We start from the raw sequence: 24,162 nt of genomic DNA on the forward strand, positions 1-24,162 counted from the left end.
TATGCAGGCCATGGGCAGTGAGGTTCAGAGGACGTGCAAATATGTGGACAAAAATGCAGCCATTATACGGTCTATGAGATCTGGAAAAGCAATCTGGGACGAAAGCCCGCATCGGAAGAGGGGAATGGTATCTTATCGAAAGCGCAGAAACACCGGCTGCAAAGGGAGTAGAGACGATTTGCACCAAGAAATAGAAACGCAAGCAATGAACCCAAGCCATACAAAATAAAACAACAGAAAGGCCAAAACAGAAACGGAAGCAAGAACCGCTGCAAGTCGTTCCATGAAAATGCAGATTTAAAAGGGAAGAGAATGATGCCTAGCCAAAATAAGCTAATCTGAACCGAATCGCCCGCAAAAGAAAGCTGGAAATTTGCAGGATATTTCAAGCCCAAGCAGGAAACCCGTAGCAAAGTGTTCGCGTCATGCTAGAAGAGACGTACTGAGAAGTGTTGTGTTATCGTGTAAGTCGTTTGGTCAATAATGGCTCTTGAGGACGAGGCGTGGGTTCTGTTAGCGACAGGCAAGGCGCCCCGTTTTGTTAGCGTTCGTAACCTCGGTTAGGGCGTGCGGAATCATAGACAGAGGGCTTTGTTGGTGCATTTTTGGGGGAGGGTAGGGGAGGCTAGGCTGCCTTCTTGTTGCTTTGCCGTTTTCTGGAGGCCTGCAGGGAAGGAGAAAACCGGGGGGAGGACGGCCAAGGCAACAAGGATAAGAACGAGAACAGAGGGGATAGACACAAAAACAGTGACAAAATCGAGGGAAACATATATAAACGCACCTGGACATAACGGTATGAGGGAGGTGTGCACCCTTTTTCAGCGTGTCAGCAGTCATTCACTGGGAAACGGTCAACAGGAAGACAACGAAAGGAGGACAAACAATCGCACTGCAAGACAAAGACGAGTTAGCAAATCAACACATCGCCATAGGTAGCACCAGGAAAACCAGCGCCGCAGCCTAGTTTTCGACAGGCAGGCACCAAAAGAACACTCACATGGGTCGGACTCGAGCCCGTGTTGTGCAGCATGCAGTAGCTCTGGCGGCACCGCTTGCATTGGCGCTGGATCTTGGACACGCAGTCATGGCACTGGAGAGGACAAGAAAGACATTGGTGAGCAGACAGGGACAGCATGGCAGCCTGTGCACGGACAAGGAGGACGACAGGGAGGACGACAAGAAGGCTTACACTAGGCCCGCATTCGCGGCAGCTGTAGTCGATGAGCCTCTGGATTGGGAGAGAAGGATACCACTGTTAGGGCCAGAACAACAGACAACAGACAGGGTGTCCGGAAAATGTTGGCGTTACGCCCGACACGACATGCCAAGAGGGCCTTAGGAAGACGATACAAGCAAAGGGAAACCCAACATGACTTCGATATACAACACACACACAACACCACAGCGATGCCCATACGACATGCCGACAAGCCTATCCTGCCTGCAAGACAAAGAACGACGATCCTCCATTAAAACGACCGTCGACAGTTGCGGCAATCGCCGTCTTTGGTTCGTACCTTGTGAGAAGAAGACGGGGAGGAGGAGGAGGAGATGCTGCTGCCTGCTGTGCCAGGCAAGTCGGTCCAAGGCACGCCGTTTTCCCCGTCCGGCATGCACGCCTCACACCACCAGCGGTGACACAGGGCACAGAGGCGGCCATAGACGCACGATTCGCAGCGAGGGATGAACCGGGCGGGCGAGGAGCCTGTGGTGCTGGTGGTGGAATCTTGGTGGGCGTGGTTGGGCGTCTCGCCACGGTGGTGGGCAAACCGGTGCGGGTGGACGCTCTCACCTTCCGGGCACATGGCCACGCGCACGTTGCTCGACAGCAGCGGCGGCGGCCACAGGAGCGGGAAACGAGACAAGTACGGGTCGCCTTCGTCGTCACCACCGCCACTGCCACCGCCACGGCTCTGCGTGTTTGCGAGGGCCGGATCACCCCATGTCGTCCACCCGTCGGGCGCGCTGCCACAGCTCGCGCAGCCGTCTAGCGAAAAGCTTGCCATGGCAAACGGCAGGTGCGGCCGGGTCGTGCTCGCGCTCGACGGCACCTTGCCAAACGCCGGCGAGTTGGTGTGCCGCGGCGCCGTGCACAGCACGCCGTCAAACGCAAGCACGCCGCGGCATTCCAACAGCGTGCCGGCCCACTCGGCCGACATCAGCATCCGCGGCAGCACGCGGCCCCGCCCGCGGTACCACAGGTCGTCCCCGTTGGGATGGGGATCGTCCGACTCGTCGGGCTTCGACGACGACGACGTGTTGCGGTACCCACCCAGCACGCTGTCCCAGCTGCTGTCGCCACGGCGGCCGCTGCTGAAAATGTAGAGGCCGCGCAGCTTGGGCGTGCCCGCGGGCCGGCTGGCGCGGCAGGCCGTCCGCAAAATGTGGCGCAGCTGGACCTCGTTGCAGTGCTTGGCGTTGCGCAGGGACAAGATGCGGACATTGTACTCGGGGCTACGCAGGATCTCGTGCACAAGCTCGGCCGTCACCGAGACGTTGTTCAAGATGAGCGTATGCACGCCGCTGAGCCAGGTCCCACGCTGGGTCAACGTAGACGTAGAGAGGCCCGTGTGGACGCCCGGCCGGCTCAGGGCCCGAAAGGCCCCTCGCAGCGGGCCCGAGTAGAACTCGTCCTCGGTCAGGTTCTCGTCAATCTGCTCGTGGCGCCAGGTTTGGCCGCCGCGGTCGATGGGCTCGAGCAGGGCCTCGCCATGGTCGTGGCCCAAGCGAACGGCCGACTGGAGGCGCGACAGGTCCAGGTACCGAAAGAGGGACGGCGTGTCATACAGCAAGGCACGAAAGTCCCTGTTGGTCGCGGCCAGCCGCAAGACGTCGTGCGCCGAGAGATAGGGCGCCGTATGCGCGAGAACCAGCGAGTTGGTCAAGAGTTGCAGCAAAGTGAGCCGCGCAAACTGGAAGACGGGCACCTCTGCGAAGACGGGCGCCGCGTCGGAGTCACTATTTGTGTTGATATTGGTATTGCTCAAACTGTCTGCACCCTCGTTGCTGTCCGCATGCAGTGTTGCCATGTGTAGCGTGACGTATGGGGTGCCCGTGCAAAAGTATGAGGATGATGAGCGTTGAGAGAATGAGTGTCAGTAAAATCGACGAGGTGGAAGGTAGTGTGAGTCAGAGGAGTAAGTTGAGGTCTAAAGTAAGACGGTCTAGCAAAATAGCGGTTGGAGAAGATGCTTCGGGGAGAAAGGGAGGAGGTGCGATGCGAAGTGACGCCGACTAAAACAAGGCGAGCAAGCCAGGCAGGTGCGATGCACAAAATAATATGGAGGATCAAACGGCCGTATTATTTTGCATCTGCCTATTATTATGATAGTTGGAGAATGTCCCAGATGAGAGCTGAGAAGGCCAAGAAGTCGATCATGAAGGGGAGATTCTAACGACGAAAATCCTTTCTGTGTCTGCTCTGCTCACAACGCGGCCGACACCAAACAAAATCACACAATAAAAAGGGCTGAATTCAGCGAGGAATTAGCGAGCCTTTTGCCCCAATTACACGGACAGTTCGGCGTTCCTTTGTGTATCCTTTTTAAGGAGTCGTTACCAGATGGGAAAGGTTGGGAAAGATCTCATTTGGCATCTTGGGGGGATTTGAGGGGCCGTCAACCCCATCTTCTCCTGGGCATCTTGGCCTTGTCTGACTGCAAATGGGCTTGATGCGCGGATTTTCTCCAGATCGAGACCCAAGAAAGACAAAAAGAGGGTCCCGTCTGGTCGGCCCTGTCCAGCCGCGCGATGACGAGTGGGTAAGTGGCCTGTCCAAAGCATGGGCTGAGTGGTGGAATCAGGTAACAGAATGCTTGCTCGAAACGTGCCATTTTCACTCAGTAAAGCATTTTGCTTGAAGCTTGCCCAAACATGACAAGGTTTTGCGACAACTGGAAACGGCGCTGTTGCCGGCTTTAGCGCTGGCGGTGTGGGGGTGACAGGTTGCACCTGCCCCGATGAGCAGCTCAGAATTCCAGTCGGGCATGCTGGAAACGATGGGATGTGAGAAGGAGCTCCCCGCGTTCCAAAGTGACTTGGCGCAATCAAGGCCTGGATGTGCATTACAGTGGGGTCACCTGCAAACCTGTGAATTCCAGGGAGAGGACTCTACTACGAATAGATATTACAGCACAGTGAAGCTTGGACCAATAGGCGATTAGCGACCGGGGCAGGCTTTGGCATGGGAAGCTCCACTGCATAACCGAACTCGAGCTCTTCAACCTGCACAAGACCACGACGATACAACGATACAACGATACGACACCGATCATACCACAAGAACGAAGACGATAACGAAATAATCTCATTCCCATTCTTCGCACCTGATACGTCTTTGGCGGGCATTCACGACATGGCCCCGCGCCTGTGGCGCATCACGACAATCCCTTGATAGCTTCATCTGTCTTCCCTCTACCTCCTCCCCGCCGATACCAGCAACACCCTGTGTGCTCTCTTCCCGTCACAATGGCGTCTGAAGATGCCGTGTACCGCGAGTCGTCTCAGTTCCGCCTGTGGTCCTTCTCCCCATCCCAGCTCGAGACCCTCCGGGAGCAGACAAACGCGTTAGCCCACGAGAGCATTGAAGAGCGCCGGCGCGAAACAAGTAACGGTGCCAACGGCAATGGCAACGGCAGTGGCAACGGCAGCGGCAGCGGTAGCAACGGCGAAGACGACAAAGGCACGCCCTCAGGGTCAGGCTCTACAGTGGTCTACCTTACGCCGGCGGAGGAAAAGATGCTGCTCGACTTCTACACCGTCGAGCTGCTGCGCGCCGCCAAGTTCACAGAACAGCCGACCGACGTGCAGGCCACAGCCGCCGTCTTTTTCCGGCGCTTTTACATCACGCACAGCATCATGACGTACCCGCCCGCGCAGCTGTTCAAGACGGCCCTCTTTTTCGGTGCCAAGTCCGAGGGCTACTACCACAAGCTCGACGGCTTTGCCGAAAAGTTCCCCAACACAACAGCCGCCGATATTCTGGCCGGCGAGTTTTTGCTGTGCCAGGGCATCCGCTTTTCCTTTGACGTAAAGCACCCGTTCCGAGCCCTGGAGGGTGCTGTCATGGAGCTGCGGCGACTTGTCGATGTGGACGACCAGACGCGTAATGCTGCAAACGACGAAGAAGAAATTTCCGACAGCCGTGTGTCCAATGCCCACCGCCGCGCCCGCGAGATCCTCAAGTTCAGCCCGCTCGTCACTGACGCCTACTTCCACTACTCGCCCTCCCAGATCATGTTCGCTGCGCTGTGGCTGGCCGACCGCGCACTGGTCGAGCGTCTGCTGCTCGGCGAGACATTCCATCGCCCCGCCAGCCTGGGCGCCGCCGCGGCGGACGTGGCCACCCCGATCCTGCCCGGCGGCGGCAGCGCCAGCAAAAAGAAAAAGACCGAGGCCGCCGACTGGGAGCGCGTCAACGGCGCCGGCGTGCGCGACCGTGTGCTGGGCACGATCCAGCGGTGCAGCGAGCTCCTGGCCACCGAGCCGCCCGAGCGGTTCACCGAGTACTGGGGCCAGCCCGAGTCCAACAACATCATCAAGCCGCTCCTCAAGAAGCTCAAGCTGTGCCGCGACCCGGACCGCTTCAACCTAGTCGCCTTGCAGCAGGCCAAGAAGGCGGGTGCAGTCAAATCGTATGCCAAGACATCGACGCACGTGGCGGGCGGCATGGACGACGATGCCGCCGTGTTTGGCAAGACCCTAGGGACGATTAGTGGCGCTGGGACAGGAACAAATACGCCCGACAGTCTGCACGAGGCGAAGCGGCGCAAGGTGGCCAAGCAGGAGGATCCGTTTGGGCCGCCCCTGAAATGAGTTGGCTACGGTGCGAAAGGAATACGAAAGGAATACAAGATGTACGATAGAGAGGCACGCAAAAAGCCTGAATTTACATGAGCAAATACTAGACGACACTAGACGTGGTCGAAAGCCCAGAGCCTTTGTTTCAGTAGTACTTCTGTTGTGCTCTTCTTCGTCTGGATGCATATGGAGATAACGATACATATGGAGTAGCCCTCAGTCTCATATATCAGTCACGACGTCGGCAAGCAACAGTCTCATTCAGCACCATTACCTGTTGTCTTGAACAATGTCCACGTAGCGCTCCTGCTAATCTCGGCTCCAGATCGAATATTGGAGTGGTCAAGAAAATAACAAGCCGACTGTATTGATACTATTCCTGGTTGAATTCGACGTGTTGCGCTTTGCAGTCCCGAATCGAAGTCCCATGTATGTTTGCATTTGCCGAAGAAACAGAGCAAACAAAACGTTTACAAAAAGAGAGAATTAAAAATAAAACAAAAAATGACTAGTTAGTTGCTAAAATTATTGAATATTAAAGAGATAAAGTCCAGTTAAGTGACGAGGAAGCATCATAGAAAAATTTATAAAAAAAATAAAAAAAAGGAACACAAAAAAGCTTGTCGACCAAAGAACCATAAAATCATACCTTCACCGAAACTCCCGGAACCGTGCCTCCTCGGCAGCGTCTCCCTTGCTCAGGTACTTGATCGTCCAGTCCCAGAGGTCCTCCTGCTTGGCCTTGTCATAGCTGTCGGTACTCGACGGGATCGGACGGCGGATCTCGTAGTACTTGCCGCTGACGCCCAAGACCGTGCCGTCCACCCGGTCCGGATCGCCGCTGCCGCCAGGGCCCACGGCCAGCCGCGCCAGGTTGCGGCCCGACGCCTCGGCCGTGTGTATGTTGGGCGAGACGAGGACGCGCAACACAGGCCGGATCCGGGGCAGGACATTGTGCCACAGGAAGCGCTCGACACCGGTGCCCCGGCGCGTGAGCCCCGTGCCCGGCATCAGGCCAGGGTCAAAGGCATTGGCCGTGACGCCGCCGACCTTGGCGCCCAGCCGACCGGCGCGTTCGAGGTGGTCGACGAGCGCATACGTCCACAGCACATTGGCCAGCTTGCTGCTCGCGTAGCGCTGGCGGCCCTTGACGTGGACCATGTCCGGCGGCGGGTGCGCCAGGTCTTCGGCCGAGGTGTACACGGCGTCGGGCAGGCCGCTCTTCTGGGCCGGGTCGTGGGTGCCGCTGGAGGTGACAAGGACGCGGGCGCCGTCGCTCGACGCGGCATCCAAAAACGGCACCAGCAGGTGGAACAACAGGGCGTGGCCAACGTGGCAGACGGCAAAGGTGGCCTCGAGACCAGAGCTCGGGATGGTCTCGAGGGCACCGGGGAACTGCAGGCCGGCGTTGAGCAGGAGGGCGTGGATGGGCGGGAAGTCGGCCGTGTTGCCGGCCGCGGTGCCGTCGGCCCAGGTGCGGCCAAACTGACGCACGTTGGCCAGGTCAGACAGGTCGAGACGGCGGAAGACGGCACGGTGGGGCAGTTTGGCAGCACGGGCCTGCTGGTTGATGGTGTCGGAAGCGTTGGTTTTGTCGGTGCGGGCAAGCAACACAAGCAGGTACTCGTTGTGGTCGTCCTTGCTGTCGGGGTAGTGACCGGTGGCGATGGCACGGGCGGCCTCAAAACCAAGGTTGAGGGTGCCGCCGGTGATGATGATGGCAGTACGCGGCATGGTAAAGGAGGAGGCAGGAAGGATGAAAACTTTGAGGAAGATGGGGACGTTGGTCGAGGAGCGTATTCGGTGATGTTGTCTATGGGGGTCCAAGCAAGGGAAGTCTTGATTTTAGATAGTGTACGTATGAAAGGAGTGAGTGAGGGGCAACGATATTGGCCAATAACCAGCAAGTCAAAGGATAGGTCAGGTTTTATGACGACAAAATAAAAACACTTAATCGTGTGCCTAGAAGAAGGCTATCCGTGTCTTTATATACGCCTGATAGATCTTGTTTGCTTCTGGCCCCCTTTGTTCTTTGGCTGTGGTCTACTTCTCTATCCTCCCCGTTTCTCTGGCATTGATGGCATTGCTACCAGTTGGTCCTTTCCGTTTTCCAGTCGTTCCTACAGATGCCACGGGCACACTATGCGCGGCCTATTGTCTCGTAAACTCTAGTTTCTGGGAGGTGGCGGTTTCTTGAATGTTCTGCGTCGTGTTTGGTAGACCTACGTCAACGGTTGCTGACGCCAGCATCACAGAGACGATGCATCGGAGACCATCAAGTGCCCGAGGAAATGAAAATTCAGTTGACTCCAGTTGGGCAGAGGCTCGGCAAAACGAGACAGAAAGGAGAAAAGAGCAGAGACATCGCATTGTGTGCGGATGTGAATGTGATCCAACATGATCATGATGATCCTCCTCGTAATGTGTCAGCACAGGCGTGAAGTGTCCGATCACGTGGCACTACGAGCCAGCCCCGTCGACACGCCAATAAGCCGCTCCGTCAGTGTCCGTCGCCATGTGGAGCCGAACATAGGAAACTCAACCCAAGTCTCGATCGCAATTGAGAACTTTCTGCACCCGATGGACGTCGAACCTTGGTGTGGCTTGTGGTCGTGGCGCGAGCTCTATTTGCTGGGACAGGAGAGATTGGCCGTAGATGCGTAATTATGGAGTATCGACTCCACTGCCCACTAAACAGTGTAATCTGGTTGGTGCGTGGAGATACCTGCCCACGGATCTGGAAATACAGGGGAAACAGCCTATAGCCGGCGGCCAGTAATTACATACGAATCCCCGCGGCCCGCACGCCCAGCCAAGAACGCCGTCCGTCGACCGACTTCAGCTGCATGAAAGTCCGCGGGTCATATTAATTCCACAAAACGACTTGCTCAGCTCGTCAGCTCGCCAATTGTTGTGAGCGTTCAGTTCGGCGACAGCTTACAGAATACTCCTACCACCTTAAATTGACCCAGTCCCCTCTTCTTGGCACCCTCCACCTTTCTTCCCAGTTGCACACCACAACACAGACCTTTCCACCTCTCATACATCCCAATGCGAGTATTGTCTCTTGCTTCACGCTCTGTCTTCACGCATACTTCTCTTCGTACATCCGCATTGGCCTGTCGTCACGCTGCGCACAAGAGTCTTCGCTCCCCCTTCGCCTCCTGCGCTGCTTTTCAAGCTCCGTCCCCTCCCACATCTACTCCGCCTCTCTCGTCCAACATGTCTGCAGCTCCTGCTACCAAGCGCCAAAAGGCGTCTACGCCCGACGAACCTGCCCCCTACACCCTGATCTACTGGCCCGGTCTGCCGGGTCGCGGGGAGCACGTCCGCCTTGCCTTTGAAGAGGCCGGCGTCCCCTACGTCGACGTCTCCAAGCAGGACGACGCCATTCCCCAGGTGCTGGCCCGGATCAGCCCCGACAACGCGGTCGCCGTCAGCGCTCCCAACCTGCCGCCGCTCGCACCGCCCATTCTCCAGCATGGCGATCTGACGATCCACCAGACGCCTAACATTCTGATGTACCTGGGCCCGCGCCTGGGGTTGGTGCCCACGGCCGAGGACAACGACGGCAATGCCGTGTACCGGGTCAACGCCCTGGCCTTGACGGCGCTCGACGGCTTCTCCAACGAGGTCCACGACTGCCACCACCCCATCTGCACGTCGCTGTACTACGAGGACCAGAAGGCCGAGTCGGTCCGCAAGAGCAAGCTCTACGTGAAGAATCGCCTCCCCAAGTTCCTCGCCTACTTTGAGCGCGTCCTGCACCTCCAGGAAGACCGCAAGGCCGGCGGTCCCTGGCTCTGCGGCGCCGCCTTGACTTATGCCGACCTGGTCCTGTTCCAAAGCCTCGACGGCACTGCCCACCAGTTCCCCCGGGCTCTCCAGCAGCTGCGCGATGCCGGCGACTACAAGCGCGTGTTTGCACTGACTGACGCCGTGCGCGCGCGCCCCAACATTGCCGCCTACCTGGCGAGTGACCGCCGCGCCAAGTATGGCGACGGCATCTACCGCTACTACAAGGAGCTGGATGTCCTGCCCGAGGATAGCGTCGATGAGAAGGAGTAGCTGTACATCGTAGCAGGCAAAAAAAGTAAATGGAAGCAAAAGGGAAAGAAAAAAAAAGTAAGCAAGAACAAAAGGCGGCTAGATAGGTGGACAGCTGAATGGAATGAATCCCCACGACCTCATGAGCCATCGCGCAACGTTGATGATGCTGCCAGGTCAAGTTGTCATGCTGCGAAATGAGAGCATGTATGGTGTTTGTTTCAATTACGTCGTGTCCTCTGGGCTCTGTAAAGTTCAGCGACAGTCACATAGTTCCAAGCCCTGGCGAAGCCTTATGTAGTCCTGTTAATAATTGTATGGGGACCGACGCGCCATGACTAACAGCGCTTCTCACCATTGACACGCCTTTGCTGGAGCTAGGCCACATTCGACAGCACCATTTCCCCTACCATTCGATGTTTTTCACAGAGCCTCTCTATCGCTGTCGCTCTTGCTGCTTTCAGGTGGGTCTGGTCAAAACAAAATTCACCAATAGACGAGAGGGCAGGAGCGACCTGCAGGCGGCCCAGGCAGGCGCAGCAGCTTTCCCCAAAATTTGGTAGGTCCTCAGTGGTCGAAAACGGACACTGGATGTCGCTGGGAGTAGCAAAAAAAAAAAAAATCCAAAAAAATCGCCATGCTGTCTTCTTTAAGGTCTTTTTGGCTTCATCCCTTTCCTCGACCCCGAACGCCCCATCCGACCACCGGCTGCGACAACACGCACATCCTCTGTTTCTCTCGTCAAGGCGATCCCCGACGTCGAGGCATCAATTGCCCATTTCGACCGGCGACCGGGCGCGTTTGAAGCCGCTGCGGCAAGGGAACACGAGCGGGAACCACAAAGGAAAACCGCGAAAAAAGAAGCCGAAGAAAATAGAGGAACATACACAAATCGCAATTTTCGCATCGCGACATTCTTCTCCTCTGAGCGCAACGACTCCCATCGCACGCACGCACGTACGCTCGCTCGCCCAACCTGCGCGCAATGTCAGCGCCCCTCGCGCGCCTCGATTAGCTCCAGGCATCTCCCCAGCCGATTATCGTCGCTTCTTTTCTCTTCCCCTTTTTGCCCACGAACCGTCGACCATCACGGCCATCGACGCGTGCCAACCGCCACCGTGACATCACACGCCGTCTCACCTCCCACCTATTTTCGCATATTCTCTGGGACGACGATCGCGACGACCTCGACGACACGGTAGTGAACCCTCCGCGCCCTGTGTCTGGATGATTCAAGCCGACCACACGTCCCCATCGGCCGTCATCCCGTAACGGGCTTACATCATCCCGTCTCCTCCGGCAGTAGCGGATCGATCTTTACAAATCAGACAGACGAAGGCGCGCTGTCCTTCGCTGTCGCCCAACCCCCTACTGCCCACGATGATGAACCTCAAGTCGCTGCTGAACTCGAACGAGGACGGCAGCGCGAATGCATCGAAGCAGCAGCAGCAGCAGCAGCAACAACAACAGCAGCAGCAGCAGCAGCCACATCAGCAGCATTCCCAACAACACCCCCAACACCCACAACACCAGCAACCACCCTCTACGCCCGTCCAACCCGGCGGCCCGTCGCCCGTCTTTCGCGACTACAGTGGCTCCGTCCACGCGTCGCCGCGCGGCCATCCTCTTTCCGAATACCAACACCGCCTGCAACTTCAGCAGCAGACGCCCGGTGGCGGACCCGGAGGCCCCCCGACACCCTATGGCGCGCGGCCGGTGCCGCCGCCGCTACAGCCCCTGACTAGCGGCGATCTGAGGTCACCCGGGGGGCCATCGCCGTACCGCCACACGCCCGGGGGCTCTGTCAGTGCCGGTCCTGGCGGCGGCTATCCTTTTCCACCGACGGGGTCGAGCCCCGTGCAACACCACCAGCCATACCCGCCGGGATCAAATGTCTATCCTCCACCACAGCAGCAGCAACAGCAGCAGCAGCAACGCGACAGCTATGGCGGGCCTTCGCCTTACCAGCAGCAACAGCAGCTGCCGCCCCAGACACCCCCCATCGGTCCACCCGGGAGCGCCTCGTCTGCCTTTCCGCCACACCAGCGCTCCCAATCAACACAGTCGACTCCTACGCCGACATCCGCGCACAGCCAGCACGGCTCACTGCCCCCACAGCAGCAGCCGCAGCAGCAATCACAACAGCAGCCGTACGGCGGCGCACCGTACGGCCAAGTCAGCCCCGTGTTGCAGCATCGCCAAGGCCCGCTGCATCCGTCGTCGCAGTCGCACCCTTACCAGCAGTCGCCTTTTGACCCGACACGCCCCCCACAATCGTCTCAGCCTCCAACACCTCTGGGTCCACCTTTGTCTACGCAACAGCAGCAACAACAAAGAACAACACCTGGGCCTAGCCCCTACCCTCTGCCGCAGCAGCAAACCCAACCGCCGTATATGCTGCAAAGCGACAAACAATTGCAGAAACAGCAGCTAAAGGAGCAAAAAGACTTGGAGAGACGGCAACTCAAGGAACAAAAGGAACACCAAAAGAAACAGAAGCAGCAGCAAATGCACCAGCAGCACCACCAACGGTCACAACCAGCCAGCCCGCTTCAGCAGCGTGTCCCGCCGCCATCTGCATCATCGATGCCCTCTCGTCCTTCCGTTGCTTCTGCTCCCCAACCTCCAGCCGGTGGTCCCGGCGGCTTCGGCCAGCCGGACACATCAGCATCAGCTCACCGTCGATCCATGTCACGTAGCGATCGCGCAGCTAGCGTCAGCGTGAGTCCAAAGTCTCGCGTGCCTAGCCTGCCGAGCGGTTCGGCGGCATCCTCCATGGCGCGGCCGACCTCGTCAGCGTCGGCGTCGGCATCGGCCACCGCCCCGGCAGCCATGGACATTGATAGTCAGAGCGGTGGTGGTCCGCCTGCAAAGCGAAAGATGGACGAGCGCGACCTGCACCCAGACGAGATCGACCGCAAGGACGTTCGTCGTCCGGCACCCTTCGAAGGCACTAACGGTACCGGCACCAGTGCCGCTGCACACCTGCAACGCCCCGACTCCCGTCACGACAGTCAGATGCCCGCTACGACCTCCAAGTCGTCAGCTCGCCCCACGACACCGGCAGCCCCCGTCTCGGCCTCAGTGCCGCACAACCCGACACCCAAGCTGAAAAAACCTACCCGCTACACCGAGGTCCCCACGTGGGCCCGCAAATATGATGGTGGTCCGCTGAAACGGGGCAACCTGATCGTCTTTAAGCCCGGCGAGGGCCATCGCCACGCTAATGGCGGCGATAAGAAGGAGGCTGCCGGTGGCTCGACGACGAGCGCTATGCATAGTAGACATACCTCGCGGCAAGGATCGCCCGAAGCCGGGGCTGCCTCGCAGGCGGCTCCAGGACCTGGTCCTGGTCCTGGTCCTGGTCCTGGTCCTGGAGTCGACGGACCTCCCGGCGGCGGCCCATCACCGGCGGATGCACGCGCCGCTCTGCTCAGCCCCTGGGAGGAGTCGGTAACGGGCGACAAGCCGTACGAGGAGCTGTCGCGCAAGGTGGCCGACTTTTTGTTTGTGAACGTCGTCAGCAACCCCAACATGATTGAGATCCAGGGCCTCGGGGTCCAGTTTGAGATTGAGGCCAAACTCGGCACGCTGATCAGCAAGGACACCAACCAGCGCATTGAGCTGCCCGTGGCCTCCGAATGCTTGTTGCAGGACACCGGCCGCGTCGCGTTTAAGAGCAGCATGACCGAGGTGCAGCACAAGGCCTTCAACGAGTTTCTCAACGGCCTCGTCGTCGAGACCGACGCACGCAACCCGGCCAACGCCGGCCGCCCGCGCCCGCGCGTGCCCGTCGTCTACAAGCACCGCCGCGAGATTGACCGCTTCTTTGAGCTGCCCCTGGGCCTCCAGGAGCGGCTGCCCGCCTGCGTGCGCAATCTCCTGCCGCACCGCTACCCGGTCAAGGTCCGCGTCACCTACGACAAGAAGACCAACGACGTCCTGGCCAAGATTGTCAAGGCCCGCATCAGCGACCTCAACCTCTACTTCCCCGACGCGCCCCTCGACTGCCGGCTCAGCGTCAACCTCGAAATGCACTGGGACGGCGGCGTCGACGAGCTCGAGCAGCTGGCCGCCGCCACGACGCGCGAGCAGCCGCCCGACCGCGAAAAGGACCGCCTGTCGTACACGCAGAGCCACTACCAGATCGACCTCACGCAGGTCACGTACAAGGTGCAAGGGCCGCAGAAGATGGAGCGCGAGGAGAAGGAGCACGAGCTGGAGATTGAGCTGGCGCCGGGCATCCTGATCGACCAGGGCCGGCGGGCGCGCAACGGCGACATGCACGCGTACCCGGAGCTGGTGGAGGGGCTGGTGGACAATGTGCGGATCCTGGCGCGGCGGGCCAAGGCGCTGTCGCTGGGGTGAGTGTCTCGTCCTTTTTTTTTGGTTCCTTTTTGGTTCGTTCTGGGTGTTGTTCTTGCGTTGGCTGTTTGTCACTGTATTGGTGTCTTGCTTCTTTTCATCTGGGACGGACGGAATGGTATGGGCGGACTGGAAACGTTACAATACACGGCGCCATGGGTGAACTACGGTATTCGGTCTCTTTTTTTATGCTTTCAACCTTTGTGTTTCTTTTCCTTGTTGTCTCGTTCTGTCGCTTTTTTTGAACTACACCTTCGAGAACGGATAGCGCGAGCATGGCCTACTTTTTTTTTGCGTTGGGTTCTTCTTGGTTCTTGGCCTAGTCATTGCGTAGCTTTTTTATCTTCATACCTTGTCTTTATTTTATTCATATTTTAATCTCAGCCTACTTCTTATTCCGTAAACTGATTTATATTTCAGTTGTGTGTTTATATTACTTTCCAAAATAAAAGAATAAAATCGTAACGGAAGATGGTTTTGTATATTCTTATATGAAGTATATTTACGTAACGTATACTGTTTTTATTAAACCTTCCTGTTCAGCCGCATTTTCCAAGCTTCTTCAGAGTTCGCTGTAACCAAGCAATGTCAACAATATTTCCTTTCTCACCGCTACCCGCGACCAAGCAACGACTTTCTAAGCAATTGTGTATAAAATGTACATCAAGTCACCACCTAGTATCTCCATGATAAGACGTAAGAAAAATATAAAAGAATAAGAAAAAGATTATATGGATTTGTTTTGTACTGTGTTATGTCTGAGCTTCTCTTAAGTTTGGGATGGGTCATGCTTATGTAGACGTCGTACGACAGACACACTTGCCTCGCAAAAGGACCGGACGTGCATCACTGGAGAGGACATCCAGACGGTTCTTTGTTTTTTTCTCGTCCCCTTTTCCTTTTATTCACGACGCAGGCAGCAGCCATACAAAACAACATGCATCTGCAGCTGTGACTGCACGATCCTCTCTCTGCTTCCCAGCATAGCAATCATGACACCCGCACGGAGCTATATCCTGGACAATATCCTGCCTCTGAAGGTTGCCAACCTACGGAGTACGAATGTACACAGAGTATTGACATGCCACGGTGCACTGTCCCAATTCACGATTGGTGTGCCAGGCTTTGATGGAGGTTCGTTGTCCGCCTAGGCTGGTTGGCGCTGTGGCCCCACCCAAAATTGCCAGTGTTAACGCCGTGAATTTCAACTGCTTTTTGCCGCACAATATTATCGCCCCTATGTGTAATGCAGCACCTCGCCCCATTACCACACCCACATACGCGCAATGGCCGCCTTCTTCCCCATCCTGCAGGAAATCCTGCCCATGCTGATGCCTGGGTCGGTGCACATCACCAAAGCAGAGGAGCTGCAAGGGCCACCACGGGATGCCGTTCATGTGGAGGAGGAGGAGGAGGAGCAGGCGGGCGACGACGGCGAAGAAGCGTTTGACGGCGAAGACGAGGACGACGGCGACGGAAACGAGAAGGCGGATACGCGGCACCGGCCGCGGAGTCTAGGCGAAAGCGGTGCCAAACGTGACACTGGAGATACGGGAGAGGCTGGCCAACGAAAGGATGGCGACCAGGAGAATGGCAACCCGGCACCGCCAACGGCGGCGGCAGCGACGCAGCCAGGGCCGTCAACACGCCGCCGTGCCCGCAAGGTCGTCGGCCGCCGCCCGCCCAACGGCGTGTCCCTGCGCGACGCCATCGTCCACAAAAGCAGCTCGCTGTGCGCGTCGGTGCTCACCGTCAAGCCGCAGTGCGCGACCGTGGTGTTCCACAACGGCGAGCAGGAGGCGATTGTCTACGCGGTGTCGGGGACGGCCGTGCTGGCCACGCTGCCGGACAACTTTGACGAGGACGACAACGACAACGACCACGAAGGAGGATCGGCCACGTCAGCAAGAAAGCCGCCTCACACGACGACCATCAGCGCGGGCGACTTTGCGTTTATTCCGGCGTGGACGGAGCACCAGGTCCGGAACGAAGCGCCGGCCACGTCGAAAGGGGGGACCGACGACGGTCCGGCGACGCCGAGCGCCGATGTGGTGTGGGTGGTGGTGCGCAACGCGGGCGAGCCGACGGTGGTGCCTTTGAAAGGCTGGGGCGGCGAGCAGGCGGAGTAGAGACAGACCACGGGCTACATCTTACATCTACGCTACTGCGGAAAGGACACGGGACACTTGTTTGCTTTCAGCATGTTTATTTCTATCGACACTATCGACAACTATCGACAACCACCGACCCGTGATGGGTGTCGTCGTCATCGTCCACCCGCTACGCTAGGCCGGCGTTGCCTCACTTCTTGAGCTTGGCCGCCAACGTCTCCTTGAAGTCTTCCTGCGGCAGCCCCAGCACAGTGTTGCCAAACGTGGGGCTGTTTGGGTCGGGCGCGTGGCCCGCGCCGTCGGCATACTGCCACACGCTCAGCAGGTCCACAAACACCGAGAAGTCGCCGGCAGCCAGCTTTTCGGCGGCTTTTTTCTGGACCTCGGCCGAGTCGACGTGTTTCACGGTCCAGCCGTCGGCGCTGCCCGTCAGCTCCTGGACAGCGGCCAGGAGCTCGTTCTGTGTTGGGAGGAAGGAGGCAATGCGTAGGTACTGGTTGGCGGTCTTGTCGTCGGCCGGGTTACCGCCGGCCTGTTGAAGCGTGGCGACGACGGCCTTGGCGATAAAGGGTAGGTTGGCGGCCTGGAAGGGCTCGTTTCCCGAGTCGTAGATGGTGGCTGTGCGCTTCGCGGCGTCAATACCAAACATATGGCGGTCTAGGCCCCAGTCAAAGAAGTGGCCGTTGCTGATACCCGTCCAGGTCAACGATGGTTTGGCCTTGGACTTTTCCTCCAATAGATCGACGACCTTGGTCTTGCCACCCAGAATGACGCCGACGGGGTGGCCGGGCGTCAGGCGCGTATCGATGCCAAACTCGGACGGGATGAAGCGGCGCACCGTGCTCTCGGGCGCCGCGGCGGCCTCGACCAGCGGTACCTGCTCGCCAATGACAAGCGAACCCAGAACGGAGACGACGGCGTCCTGGCCGGCAATGGCTTTAGAAAGCGACTCGACCGACGTGTAGTCGACGGGCTTGACGGCGGCAACGCCTGCAGGCGGCGTGGCGGTGCTGCCCTCCCGCGTCAGGAGGGTGACGGTGAAGCCGCTGTTGACGAGCTCCGTGACAATGGGGACACCGAGGGCGCCCGTGCCCTACGTTCCGTTTAGTGGGGGTGCGTCGACGAGAGTAGACTGTGGGTCGAAGGGTGATTGACAGTTTCCACTTACTCCTGCAACGGCAACGTTCTTAATGGACATTGTATCTACGGTTCCGAAAAGGTTCTTGAGACGAGTTAGGTTGAGTGGAGAAAACGTACGGGTCGACGTGGGCTGCTGTGGAGAGCGTGGTGAAGATGCAAATGTGACGATGGCGAGGAGACTTGTGATGGCAAGGGAGAACGGACAAGGTCTCCTTCTCTGGGCCGAGCTAGAGGAGGGGGCCCTCCGTTATATACAGCTTGGCCATGTACGCAAGGGGAGAAGGCAGAGAGGACAGGTGAGGGGTAGGGGCAGCAATGGGGATGGCATGGATGGTATGGATGCAATGGGAGAAATGAGACCAGCGGGATGTAGCACGAGCCGACAGCACGGCATTCTAGAGCTCCGCGCTTACGCAAGCAACAGAGGGAAGCTCCAAGACGAGATGTAGCAAAGAAAGAAGAAAAGAAACGACCGCTGAAGAACTGAAGACGACGGGATTGAACAATTGAGACCTGGACCTACTGTACTCTCAAGCCACGCCAGCGTTGCATTGGTCAGGAACAAGGGCACACCTACCGCCGCAACAAGGCCCACTGCGGCGAGCAAGATGAGTCGAACATTGGAAAGTGTGCCGGGGCGTGGATCGCGAGACAGCTGTGCTGGCGCGTGCGTGGGACTGGCGTTGGGCGACGCGGCCAATTTCGCCATTTTGGCGCCGGTCTCGAAGACAAAAGACTAACAGACAAGAAGATGCCACGTTGGGCAGCCCAATGTCGGAGGCGAGGCTGGTAATGAGGAGCGTTTGGCGTTTGTGTGTAGTGTACGGAGTAGAATGACGGAAGTGGAAATAAACGGCCAAGGACATGGACACGCAGAAACCGGTGGAAACAGACCACAGACAACCCACAAGGTGGTCAGCCAAAACACACGACAATATCCACGCGGGAGACGGGAAGACCGTGCTGGGTGCTGGCTCGACGGCTGGATATTGGTTTCACCGGAGAATTTCGAGTTGACAGGACAAAAGAGGCAAAAAAGGCACAATTGCATAAATTACGGCTGTGGCATCTGTTGGTGATGGAACATCTCGACGACGTCTCTCTGCACGGTGACTGCTTTGCAATGCGTCGAAACATGTCCACGCATGAATTGGTGTCCGTCTGCAGCCACTCTGACAGCTCTCTTTGCGCCGTGCGGCATCCGTTCGGATGTCTTTTGTGGAGAAACGAACATAGCTGGGCATCTGGCCAGACCATTGCTAAATGGCCTTGCTCCAATATTTACCACCGGATGCATAAATGGTGACATACAGGGGACCAGCCCCTCCTTTTCATCTCCATCGGCACTTATCTGGCGATGCTTTCTACACCAAGGACATCATATATCCGTGGTCGCTGGCCTGTGGCGCTGCATGGAAATACGGACTAGGACTAGGCTTTGAGGCTGCGGCCCAACATTTTCGAATCAATATGCCGCACGTTAAATGGAGCGTCAGAAACAGGAATCTAATCAGATCAGTGGCGTCGGCTGACAAAACATTGTTGCATTTCCAAGTACTCTGTAAGCGCTGTGGCTCCTCCATCGAAGCTCTTTCAAAGCTTACCAAATTCCTGATGTGGCTGCGGTGTTTGCTGTGATCAGTGGGAATAACCATATTCCTCTGTGAGCGAATGAAGCGCGGATCGGTCAGTAAGATCGGTGGCCCACTGATAAAGTGACATTGAGACGATATGGCGTAAATGTGTAGACGTGTACGACATACGGGGTACGGAGTATTGTATTAAAGAATAAAAAACAAGGAACAAAACACACGACCAAGAAAAAATAAAGTAGCAACATATATTGCAAACATGTCAATAAGAAATGACATATGAGAACGAATGTCGTCCAACAATACGGAGGTTTGTAAAGCTTTAAAAAACATCTCCGCATGAATCATTACAATCTATTACAATGCAGCTCATCAAGTCACTTATGTTTACTATTATAACAACGCGTGAGTTGTATTGACGTTCTACTCTGGAAATGGGCTATGCAATATCGATACACCGGGACCTCCCCGTCAACCTACGCCTCAAACTCGCGCGCCTTCTTGGCACCCGTGCCCTTGAACACCGGCGGGCCGGGGATGGTGTACGTCTGCGGGATCGAGTGGTTGTCAATGGCCACCTGGATATTGGGGTCCGTCTGCTTGCAGTAGCCGGGGATGGCAGCCTTGTACGACGCATCGGGCACGGCGGTGCCGGAGCCGCCGACGACGATCTGGGCGCACTCGGCGTAGAACTGCGGCGTGTTGGCCTGGTGCAGGGCGATGAGCTCGTGGCGGATCAGGTAGTTGCCGGCGGCGAGGCCGGGCGGGATGGTGCTCGTCCAGTTCTTGTTGCCGCCGACGAGCTTAGCAATGTCCCAGCCCGAGGGCGTCTCCGTGTTCAAAAACACCTTGACGCCGTCGCCGTGGAAGCCGGCCTCGTCAATCTTGAACCAGCCGGCGCCCGAGCCGTCGCACGAGGCAAACTCGCCGGCGCACTTGTACATCCACACGAGAATGGGGCCCTGCGAGTGCGTCCACTGGCCCCAGATGGCCGCGACCTTGTCGCCGGGCTTGACGGGCGCGCTGAGCTTGGCCGAGGTGCCGCCGTTGCAGCGCAGCTTGGCCGAGCTGGCCTGCATGATGGGGTTGTAGTCGGGCCACTGGCGCTGGATGACGCTGGGGGAGTTGCTGGGCGAGAAGCCCTGGTAGCCCGGGTAGTTGGTGCCGGCGATGACGTAGCTGGTGACGGCGCCGTGGGCAGCGGCGGAGCCGACGAGGAGAGCGGCCGCTCCCAGGACGGAGGACAGCATGGTGGTGGTGATGGTGGCGGCGACAAAGACACAAGAAATGGGGTGGAAGGCGATGGAGGCAAGGAGAAGTGAAACGAAAGTGACTAAAAAGTGGTGGTGATGGTGCCGATGATGATGATGATGATGGTCGACGAGAAAAAAGGCCAAGGAAATCACTGGTATATGTAGTCGCCTGCTCGCCTTCGACTGTGCCACTCTCTTCTCGTCCGTGTCCGTCTTGTGGCCTCGTCACCCCAGGTTCCCCGGGTTTCTCACGCCAAGCGCATCTGCCGCCTCGAACCAGTGCGCAATTTATGCACTTGCTTTACTTGCCATTCTGTGTTCGCAGTGGCCAGCACTCTGCTCGCGACGGCGCGCCGGGCGAGCTATTTGCTACTGGCTGCGGTGTTTTGTTTTGATGGCCTCTTTATATTTATGTGCTCACGCACCGTGCTGTCCCGGGGCGCGTAAAGTTGCAATTTGGCAAAAAGGGAAGGGCTCGATATTGTCTGGGGCATGCAACCTTGCTAAAAAGGACAAGAAACGCACGCGCCAGGTTGGTTGTCCATCCATGGCGACTGTCCATCGTGATGCCCATTCCGTGATACCGAAGGAGCAGGCGTCCCGGGGAGTGGCACGATAAGCATAATACGAAGAATGAAACATACGAGTAAGCATAAGTGGACGATCAAAGTGGCGAAAACTGACAACCAATGTCGACGTCGATGCGGAAACAGATTGGCACGCAACGCTGCCCATCTGCCTCCAGATCTGCCCCGGAACGGGTCGTATAGCACCGAGCCCACTCCCCCATATCAAGCCATTGTATTTTCGGCCCACGAGTGCCGTAGAAATTGCGGACTGGGGGAGGCGATGTCGAGTTTGCGGTGCACTGGGGCAATTTAGCCGGGATGTATTGACTTCCTTTCCCAATGGGGCATCTGTGGGGGTGAGGCGGGTGAGTATATTAAAAGAAGAAAGCAAGGAACACGACGAGAGAGAAGTAGGGCCGAGACAGGTAAGAAAGAAAAGAAGAGTACTCCGTTGTGGGTGAAAAAGACGCACGTGGGCCACGATGTCTGCAAAAGAGGTGGCACAGTTGTGAAGTGGACGTGATGGCCTCTTTGAAGGACGGACGTGACAAAATTCAAAACCAAGTGCTTGCAGCCGTTGTTTGTCATCGTCGTTAAGTTTTTAATAATTATTGTCGTCTACGTCACTTTGTTATTGCATCAGTCAATTTTTTTTTTTAAAAAAAAAAGTAAAGTATTTTATTTCTTACGAGAGTAAACAAAGGAGATGAAAAAGAAACCAGCAAACGACAAATGAAACGATAACAAACCAATTTGCTCACCCTTGTCCACAACGTATACATGGCATCATGTCGATGTGACTCTACTGGGGCATAAACAGATCTGAGCTGTCCTGCAGCTCGGCCTGCGCCTGCATCTGCTGCTGCCGCGCCGCCTCGCGCTCCCGCTTGAGCTGCTCCCGCCACAGCTGGCGCGCCGACCAGAAGCCCCGCTGCGGCGACATGTCTTCGCGCACAAAGCCGTGCGCGTGCGGCACCTGGACCGGCAGCGTGCGCGTGCCACCAGCGTCGTCTTCGCCCACGTCCACCTCGACCACGTCGTCGTCGCTCAGGGGCACGTCGATGACGACGGCGGCCAGGCACGGGAAGTGGCCGCGGCGGACGGCCCGCAGCAGGCCCAGGACGGCCGGGCGGCAGGCGTAGGGCCCAAACCAGGCGTTCTGGAGGCGGGTGAACTGGGCCACGAGCGACATGATGCTCGGCGGCGGCGCCGTCCGTTGCCGGCGGGCCTCGGATCGTTCGCGGCGGCACACGCTGAGCTCGTGCTGGAAGCGGGTGACCAGCCGCAGGTACTGCAGCGAGCCGGCCCAGGGCAGCAGGCGGGTCACGAGCTCGCGCGTCGTGTAGCAGCGCGTTTCGCTGTCGTCGGCGGGCGTGGCGTTGTCGTTGTTGTTGTCGTCGTCGTCAGCAGGGGCGCCTGCCACCAACGCTGCCATGTGCGGCGTCGTCCACCGGGGACCGCCACCCGGCACTTCGACGCTTACCTTGGTGAGATGTGGACCGACGATGCACAGAACGCGGTCCAGTGCACTGGGCGTCAGGCGCACGCCCCGTAGAAAGTACAAGGCCTTGAGGTGAGTTAGAGTAGGGGACGACGAAGACACAGACAAAGGAAAAGAAGACTCACCTTGACCTGGACCTTGGTGTCTGTCGACCACCTGGTCGATGCCCGAGAGATACAGCTCCCTCAGGTTGGGGCAGCTGCGCATAATCATCCCAGACGTGTCGAGGACGCCGCCGCCGTGGAAGGGATGGCTCTGGTCGAACAAGAGCGACGCGAGTCGGGGGAGCGACAGGCGGCTGTTGGTGTCGTCGTCCGCCGTGGCGTCGTCGTCGCCATCAATGGCCGGAATCGATGCGGCGCCGCGAAGTCCCATCGTCAGCGCCGACAGGCCCGGCGTGCGCTGCAGGAGGCGCGTCAGAGGAACGCCCCAGCGCGCCACCCACGCCGGAAGGCGTGTGGATTCGGCGTCGGAGCCGGCATCTGTGCCGTCCATGCCGTCGCTGTCATCCATGCCATCGCCGCTGCTACTGCTGCCATACTCGCTGTCGGCCGGCATCTGGACACCCACCGGCATTTGCTCGTGCGCCAGGCGGTATACGTCTACGAGAGGATCCTCCTCGGCATTATCAGACGTTTCCACGTCACCGCCACCACTTGCACCTGCACCTGAACTCGCCAGAAAGCCCACGTCCAACACAAGCGTTCGCACCGCCCGGCCTAGTGCCGGCTGCGCCTGGAAGCGAGCCACCTCCCCCAGCAGGGCGGCCATGGTCGTCGGCTGCAGGTAGCCCATCGAGACGTCCAGCGCCGCACGGCGGACGAGCACCGGCAGCACAGCGCCGGCGTCCTCGACAATCTCCTGCAGCGCCTGCCGCTGCGCCAGATGCCCCTCCGTTGTCATGTCTACGTTGTCGTGGAAGCGGTCACTGTCCGGGAAAGCGTCCGCCATGATGGGCAAGAGGAGCTCCTGCGGGATGCGGGCAAGGAGGCTGTCCGACATTTCGGCTGTCGGGCTGTTTGGCTGTCGGGCTTGTGGTTGTATGTGTTGTTGTCTCGTTTGTATCTGTAGGTTTTGTTTGTTGTCACTTCTCATGACATCAAGATGGCACAGAACCGCCGCCACATGAGTAGTCTACTTATACCCGTTGTCTACGACAGTGGACGGTTGTCATGTTCATCCAAGGACAATGTTTACAAGAAAGTGAAAGACGTTTTGATTCTGCGTTTGAGAAGGGAGAACACAGTATGTTCAACTCGCAATAGCATTGACTTGCACGTTATGAACAGAAAAGAAGGGTTTGTGCCTAACAGACAGCGTGAACATAGTTTCCAGTTTGTTTTATTTATTTCTTTATTCTGCTGATTACTTTCTCCCCCAGTCTTCCTCGGGCAAGCGGCTTGCTACCCGCCCTGACTCTACATCTTCACACCGTACACATGTACTCACGTACGCACGTGCGGTTGTCGCCGTCGAGTGAAACCGCAGATTGACGAGACATTGTTGTACGAGAAATAAAATGACAGAAACAAAGTGTCAGCATCGTCAGTTCATCGCCTCGTTGCCATGTGTTGTCGTTTGTAATGTATCCAAAACACAACGTGCAGCTTGACGAAAGGGTCTTTGTTTTTCTTTTGAAATGAACAAGGGTAGCATGCAAGCTGTCGGTGGACGTTGTACAAAAAGCCTAGAATAAAGAATAAAGAAAAAAGACAACGAAAAACGAAAAAAGAAAAAAGAAAAGAACAAAGAAGCGTGAACTTTGTACGTCGTACTCTGTACACA

At 57.5% G+C, this 24,162-nt stretch overlaps 12 protein-coding genes across 12 annotated transcripts; 7 read left to right on the forward strand and 5 right to left on the reverse strand.

Annotated features, from left to right (window-relative positions):
• Nucleotides 1-997: 997 nt before the first annotated feature.
• SPSK_10071 (uncharacterized protein) lies at nucleotides 998-1,339 on the forward strand (the record flags this gene model as incomplete). The annotated part of the gene is made up of 1 exon (XM_016736629.1): nucleotides 998-1,339. The coding sequence occupies one exon, from the start codon at nucleotides 998-1,000 to the stop codon at nucleotides 1,337-1,339; it is 342 nt and encodes a 113-aa protein (XP_016587630.1).
• Nucleotides 1,340-1,469: 130 nt separating this feature from the next.
• Nucleotides 1,470-3,029, reverse strand: SPSK_09118 (ubiquitin fusion degradation protein; the record flags this gene model as incomplete). Its single annotated transcript, XM_016735697.1, has 1 exon — nucleotides 1,470-3,029. One exon carries the CDS (start codon nucleotides 3,027-3,029, stop codon nucleotides 1,470-1,472), a length of 1,560 nt encoding a protein of 519 aa, XP_016587631.1.
• Nucleotides 3,030-4,467: 1,438 nt separating this feature from the next.
• Nucleotides 4,468-5,814, forward strand: SPSK_09275 (cyclin H; the record flags this gene model as incomplete). Its single annotated transcript, XM_016735851.1, has 1 exon — nucleotides 4,468-5,814. The coding sequence occupies one exon, from the start codon at nucleotides 4,468-4,470 to the stop codon at nucleotides 5,812-5,814; it is 1,347 nt and encodes a 448-aa protein (XP_016587632.1).
• A 636-nt stretch (nucleotides 5,815-6,450) lies between these two features.
• Nucleotides 6,451-7,533, reverse strand: SPSK_09497 (short-chain dehydrogenase; the record flags this gene model as incomplete). Its single annotated transcript, XM_016736069.1, has 1 exon — nucleotides 6,451-7,533. The coding sequence occupies one exon, from the start codon at nucleotides 7,531-7,533 to the stop codon at nucleotides 6,451-6,453; it is 1,083 nt and encodes a 360-aa protein (XP_016587633.1).
• A 663-nt stretch (nucleotides 7,534-8,196) lies between these two features.
• On the forward strand, nucleotides 8,197-8,463 carry SPSK_10159 (uncharacterized protein; the record flags this gene model as incomplete). Its single annotated transcript, XM_016736710.1, has 1 exon — nucleotides 8,197-8,463. One exon carries the CDS (start codon nucleotides 8,197-8,199, stop codon nucleotides 8,461-8,463), a length of 267 nt encoding a protein of 88 aa, XP_016587634.1.
• A 558-nt stretch (nucleotides 8,464-9,021) lies between these two features.
• SPSK_09690 (glutathione S-transferase) lies at nucleotides 9,022-9,867 on the forward strand (the record flags this gene model as incomplete). Its single annotated transcript, XM_016736262.1, has 1 exon — nucleotides 9,022-9,867. One exon carries the CDS (start codon nucleotides 9,022-9,024, stop codon nucleotides 9,865-9,867), a length of 846 nt encoding a protein of 281 aa, XP_016587635.1.
• A 1,359-nt stretch (nucleotides 9,868-11,226) lies between these two features.
• On the forward strand, nucleotides 11,227-14,214 carry SPSK_08456 (uncharacterized protein; the record flags this gene model as incomplete). The annotated part of the gene is made up of 1 exon (XM_016735053.1): nucleotides 11,227-14,214. One exon carries the CDS (start codon nucleotides 11,227-11,229, stop codon nucleotides 14,212-14,214), a length of 2,988 nt encoding a protein of 995 aa, XP_016587636.1.
• Nucleotides 14,215-15,497: 1,283 nt separating this feature from the next.
• SPSK_09692 (uncharacterized protein) lies at nucleotides 15,498-16,340 on the forward strand (the record flags this gene model as incomplete). The annotated part of the gene is made up of 1 exon (XM_016736264.1): nucleotides 15,498-16,340. The coding sequence occupies one exon, from the start codon at nucleotides 15,498-15,500 to the stop codon at nucleotides 16,338-16,340; it is 843 nt and encodes a 280-aa protein (XP_016587637.1).
• Nucleotides 16,341-16,512: 172 nt separating this feature from the next.
• SPSK_09551 (NmrA-like family protein) lies at nucleotides 16,513-17,520 on the reverse strand (the record flags this gene model as incomplete). The annotated part of the gene is made up of 2 exons (XM_016736123.1): nucleotides 16,513-17,415; nucleotides 17,491-17,520. 2 exons carry the CDS (start codon nucleotides 17,518-17,520, stop codon nucleotides 16,513-16,515), a joined length of 933 nt encoding a protein of 310 aa, XP_016587638.1.
• Nucleotides 17,521-17,629: 109 nt separating this feature from the next.
• On the forward strand, nucleotides 17,630-17,911 carry SPSK_10139 (uncharacterized protein; the record flags this gene model as incomplete). Its single annotated transcript, XM_016736693.1, has 1 exon — nucleotides 17,630-17,911. The coding sequence occupies one exon, from the start codon at nucleotides 17,630-17,632 to the stop codon at nucleotides 17,909-17,911; it is 282 nt and encodes a 93-aa protein (XP_016587639.1).
• A 1,619-nt stretch (nucleotides 17,912-19,530) lies between these two features.
• SPSK_09743 (cellulose-growth-specific protein) lies at nucleotides 19,531-20,304 on the reverse strand (the record flags this gene model as incomplete). Its single annotated transcript, XM_016736313.1, has 1 exon — nucleotides 19,531-20,304. The coding sequence occupies one exon, from the start codon at nucleotides 20,302-20,304 to the stop codon at nucleotides 19,531-19,533; it is 774 nt and encodes a 257-aa protein (XP_016587640.1).
• A 1,374-nt stretch (nucleotides 20,305-21,678) lies between these two features.
• Nucleotides 21,679-23,379, reverse strand: SPSK_09000 (uncharacterized protein; the record flags this gene model as incomplete). The annotated part of the gene is made up of 1 exon (XM_016735581.1): nucleotides 21,679-23,379. The coding sequence occupies one exon, from the start codon at nucleotides 23,377-23,379 to the stop codon at nucleotides 21,679-21,681; it is 1,701 nt and encodes a 566-aa protein (XP_016587641.1).
• Between the last annotated feature and the right edge of the window lie 783 nt (nucleotides 23,380-24,162).

The sequence above is a fragment of the Sporothrix schenckii genome (assembly GCF_000961545.1).
Source record: "Sporothrix schenckii 1099-18 chromosome Unknown Cont44, whole genome shotgun sequence".
NCBI lineage: Eukaryota > Fungi > Ascomycota > Sordariomycetes > Ophiostomatales > Ophiostomataceae > Sporothrix > Sporothrix schenckii.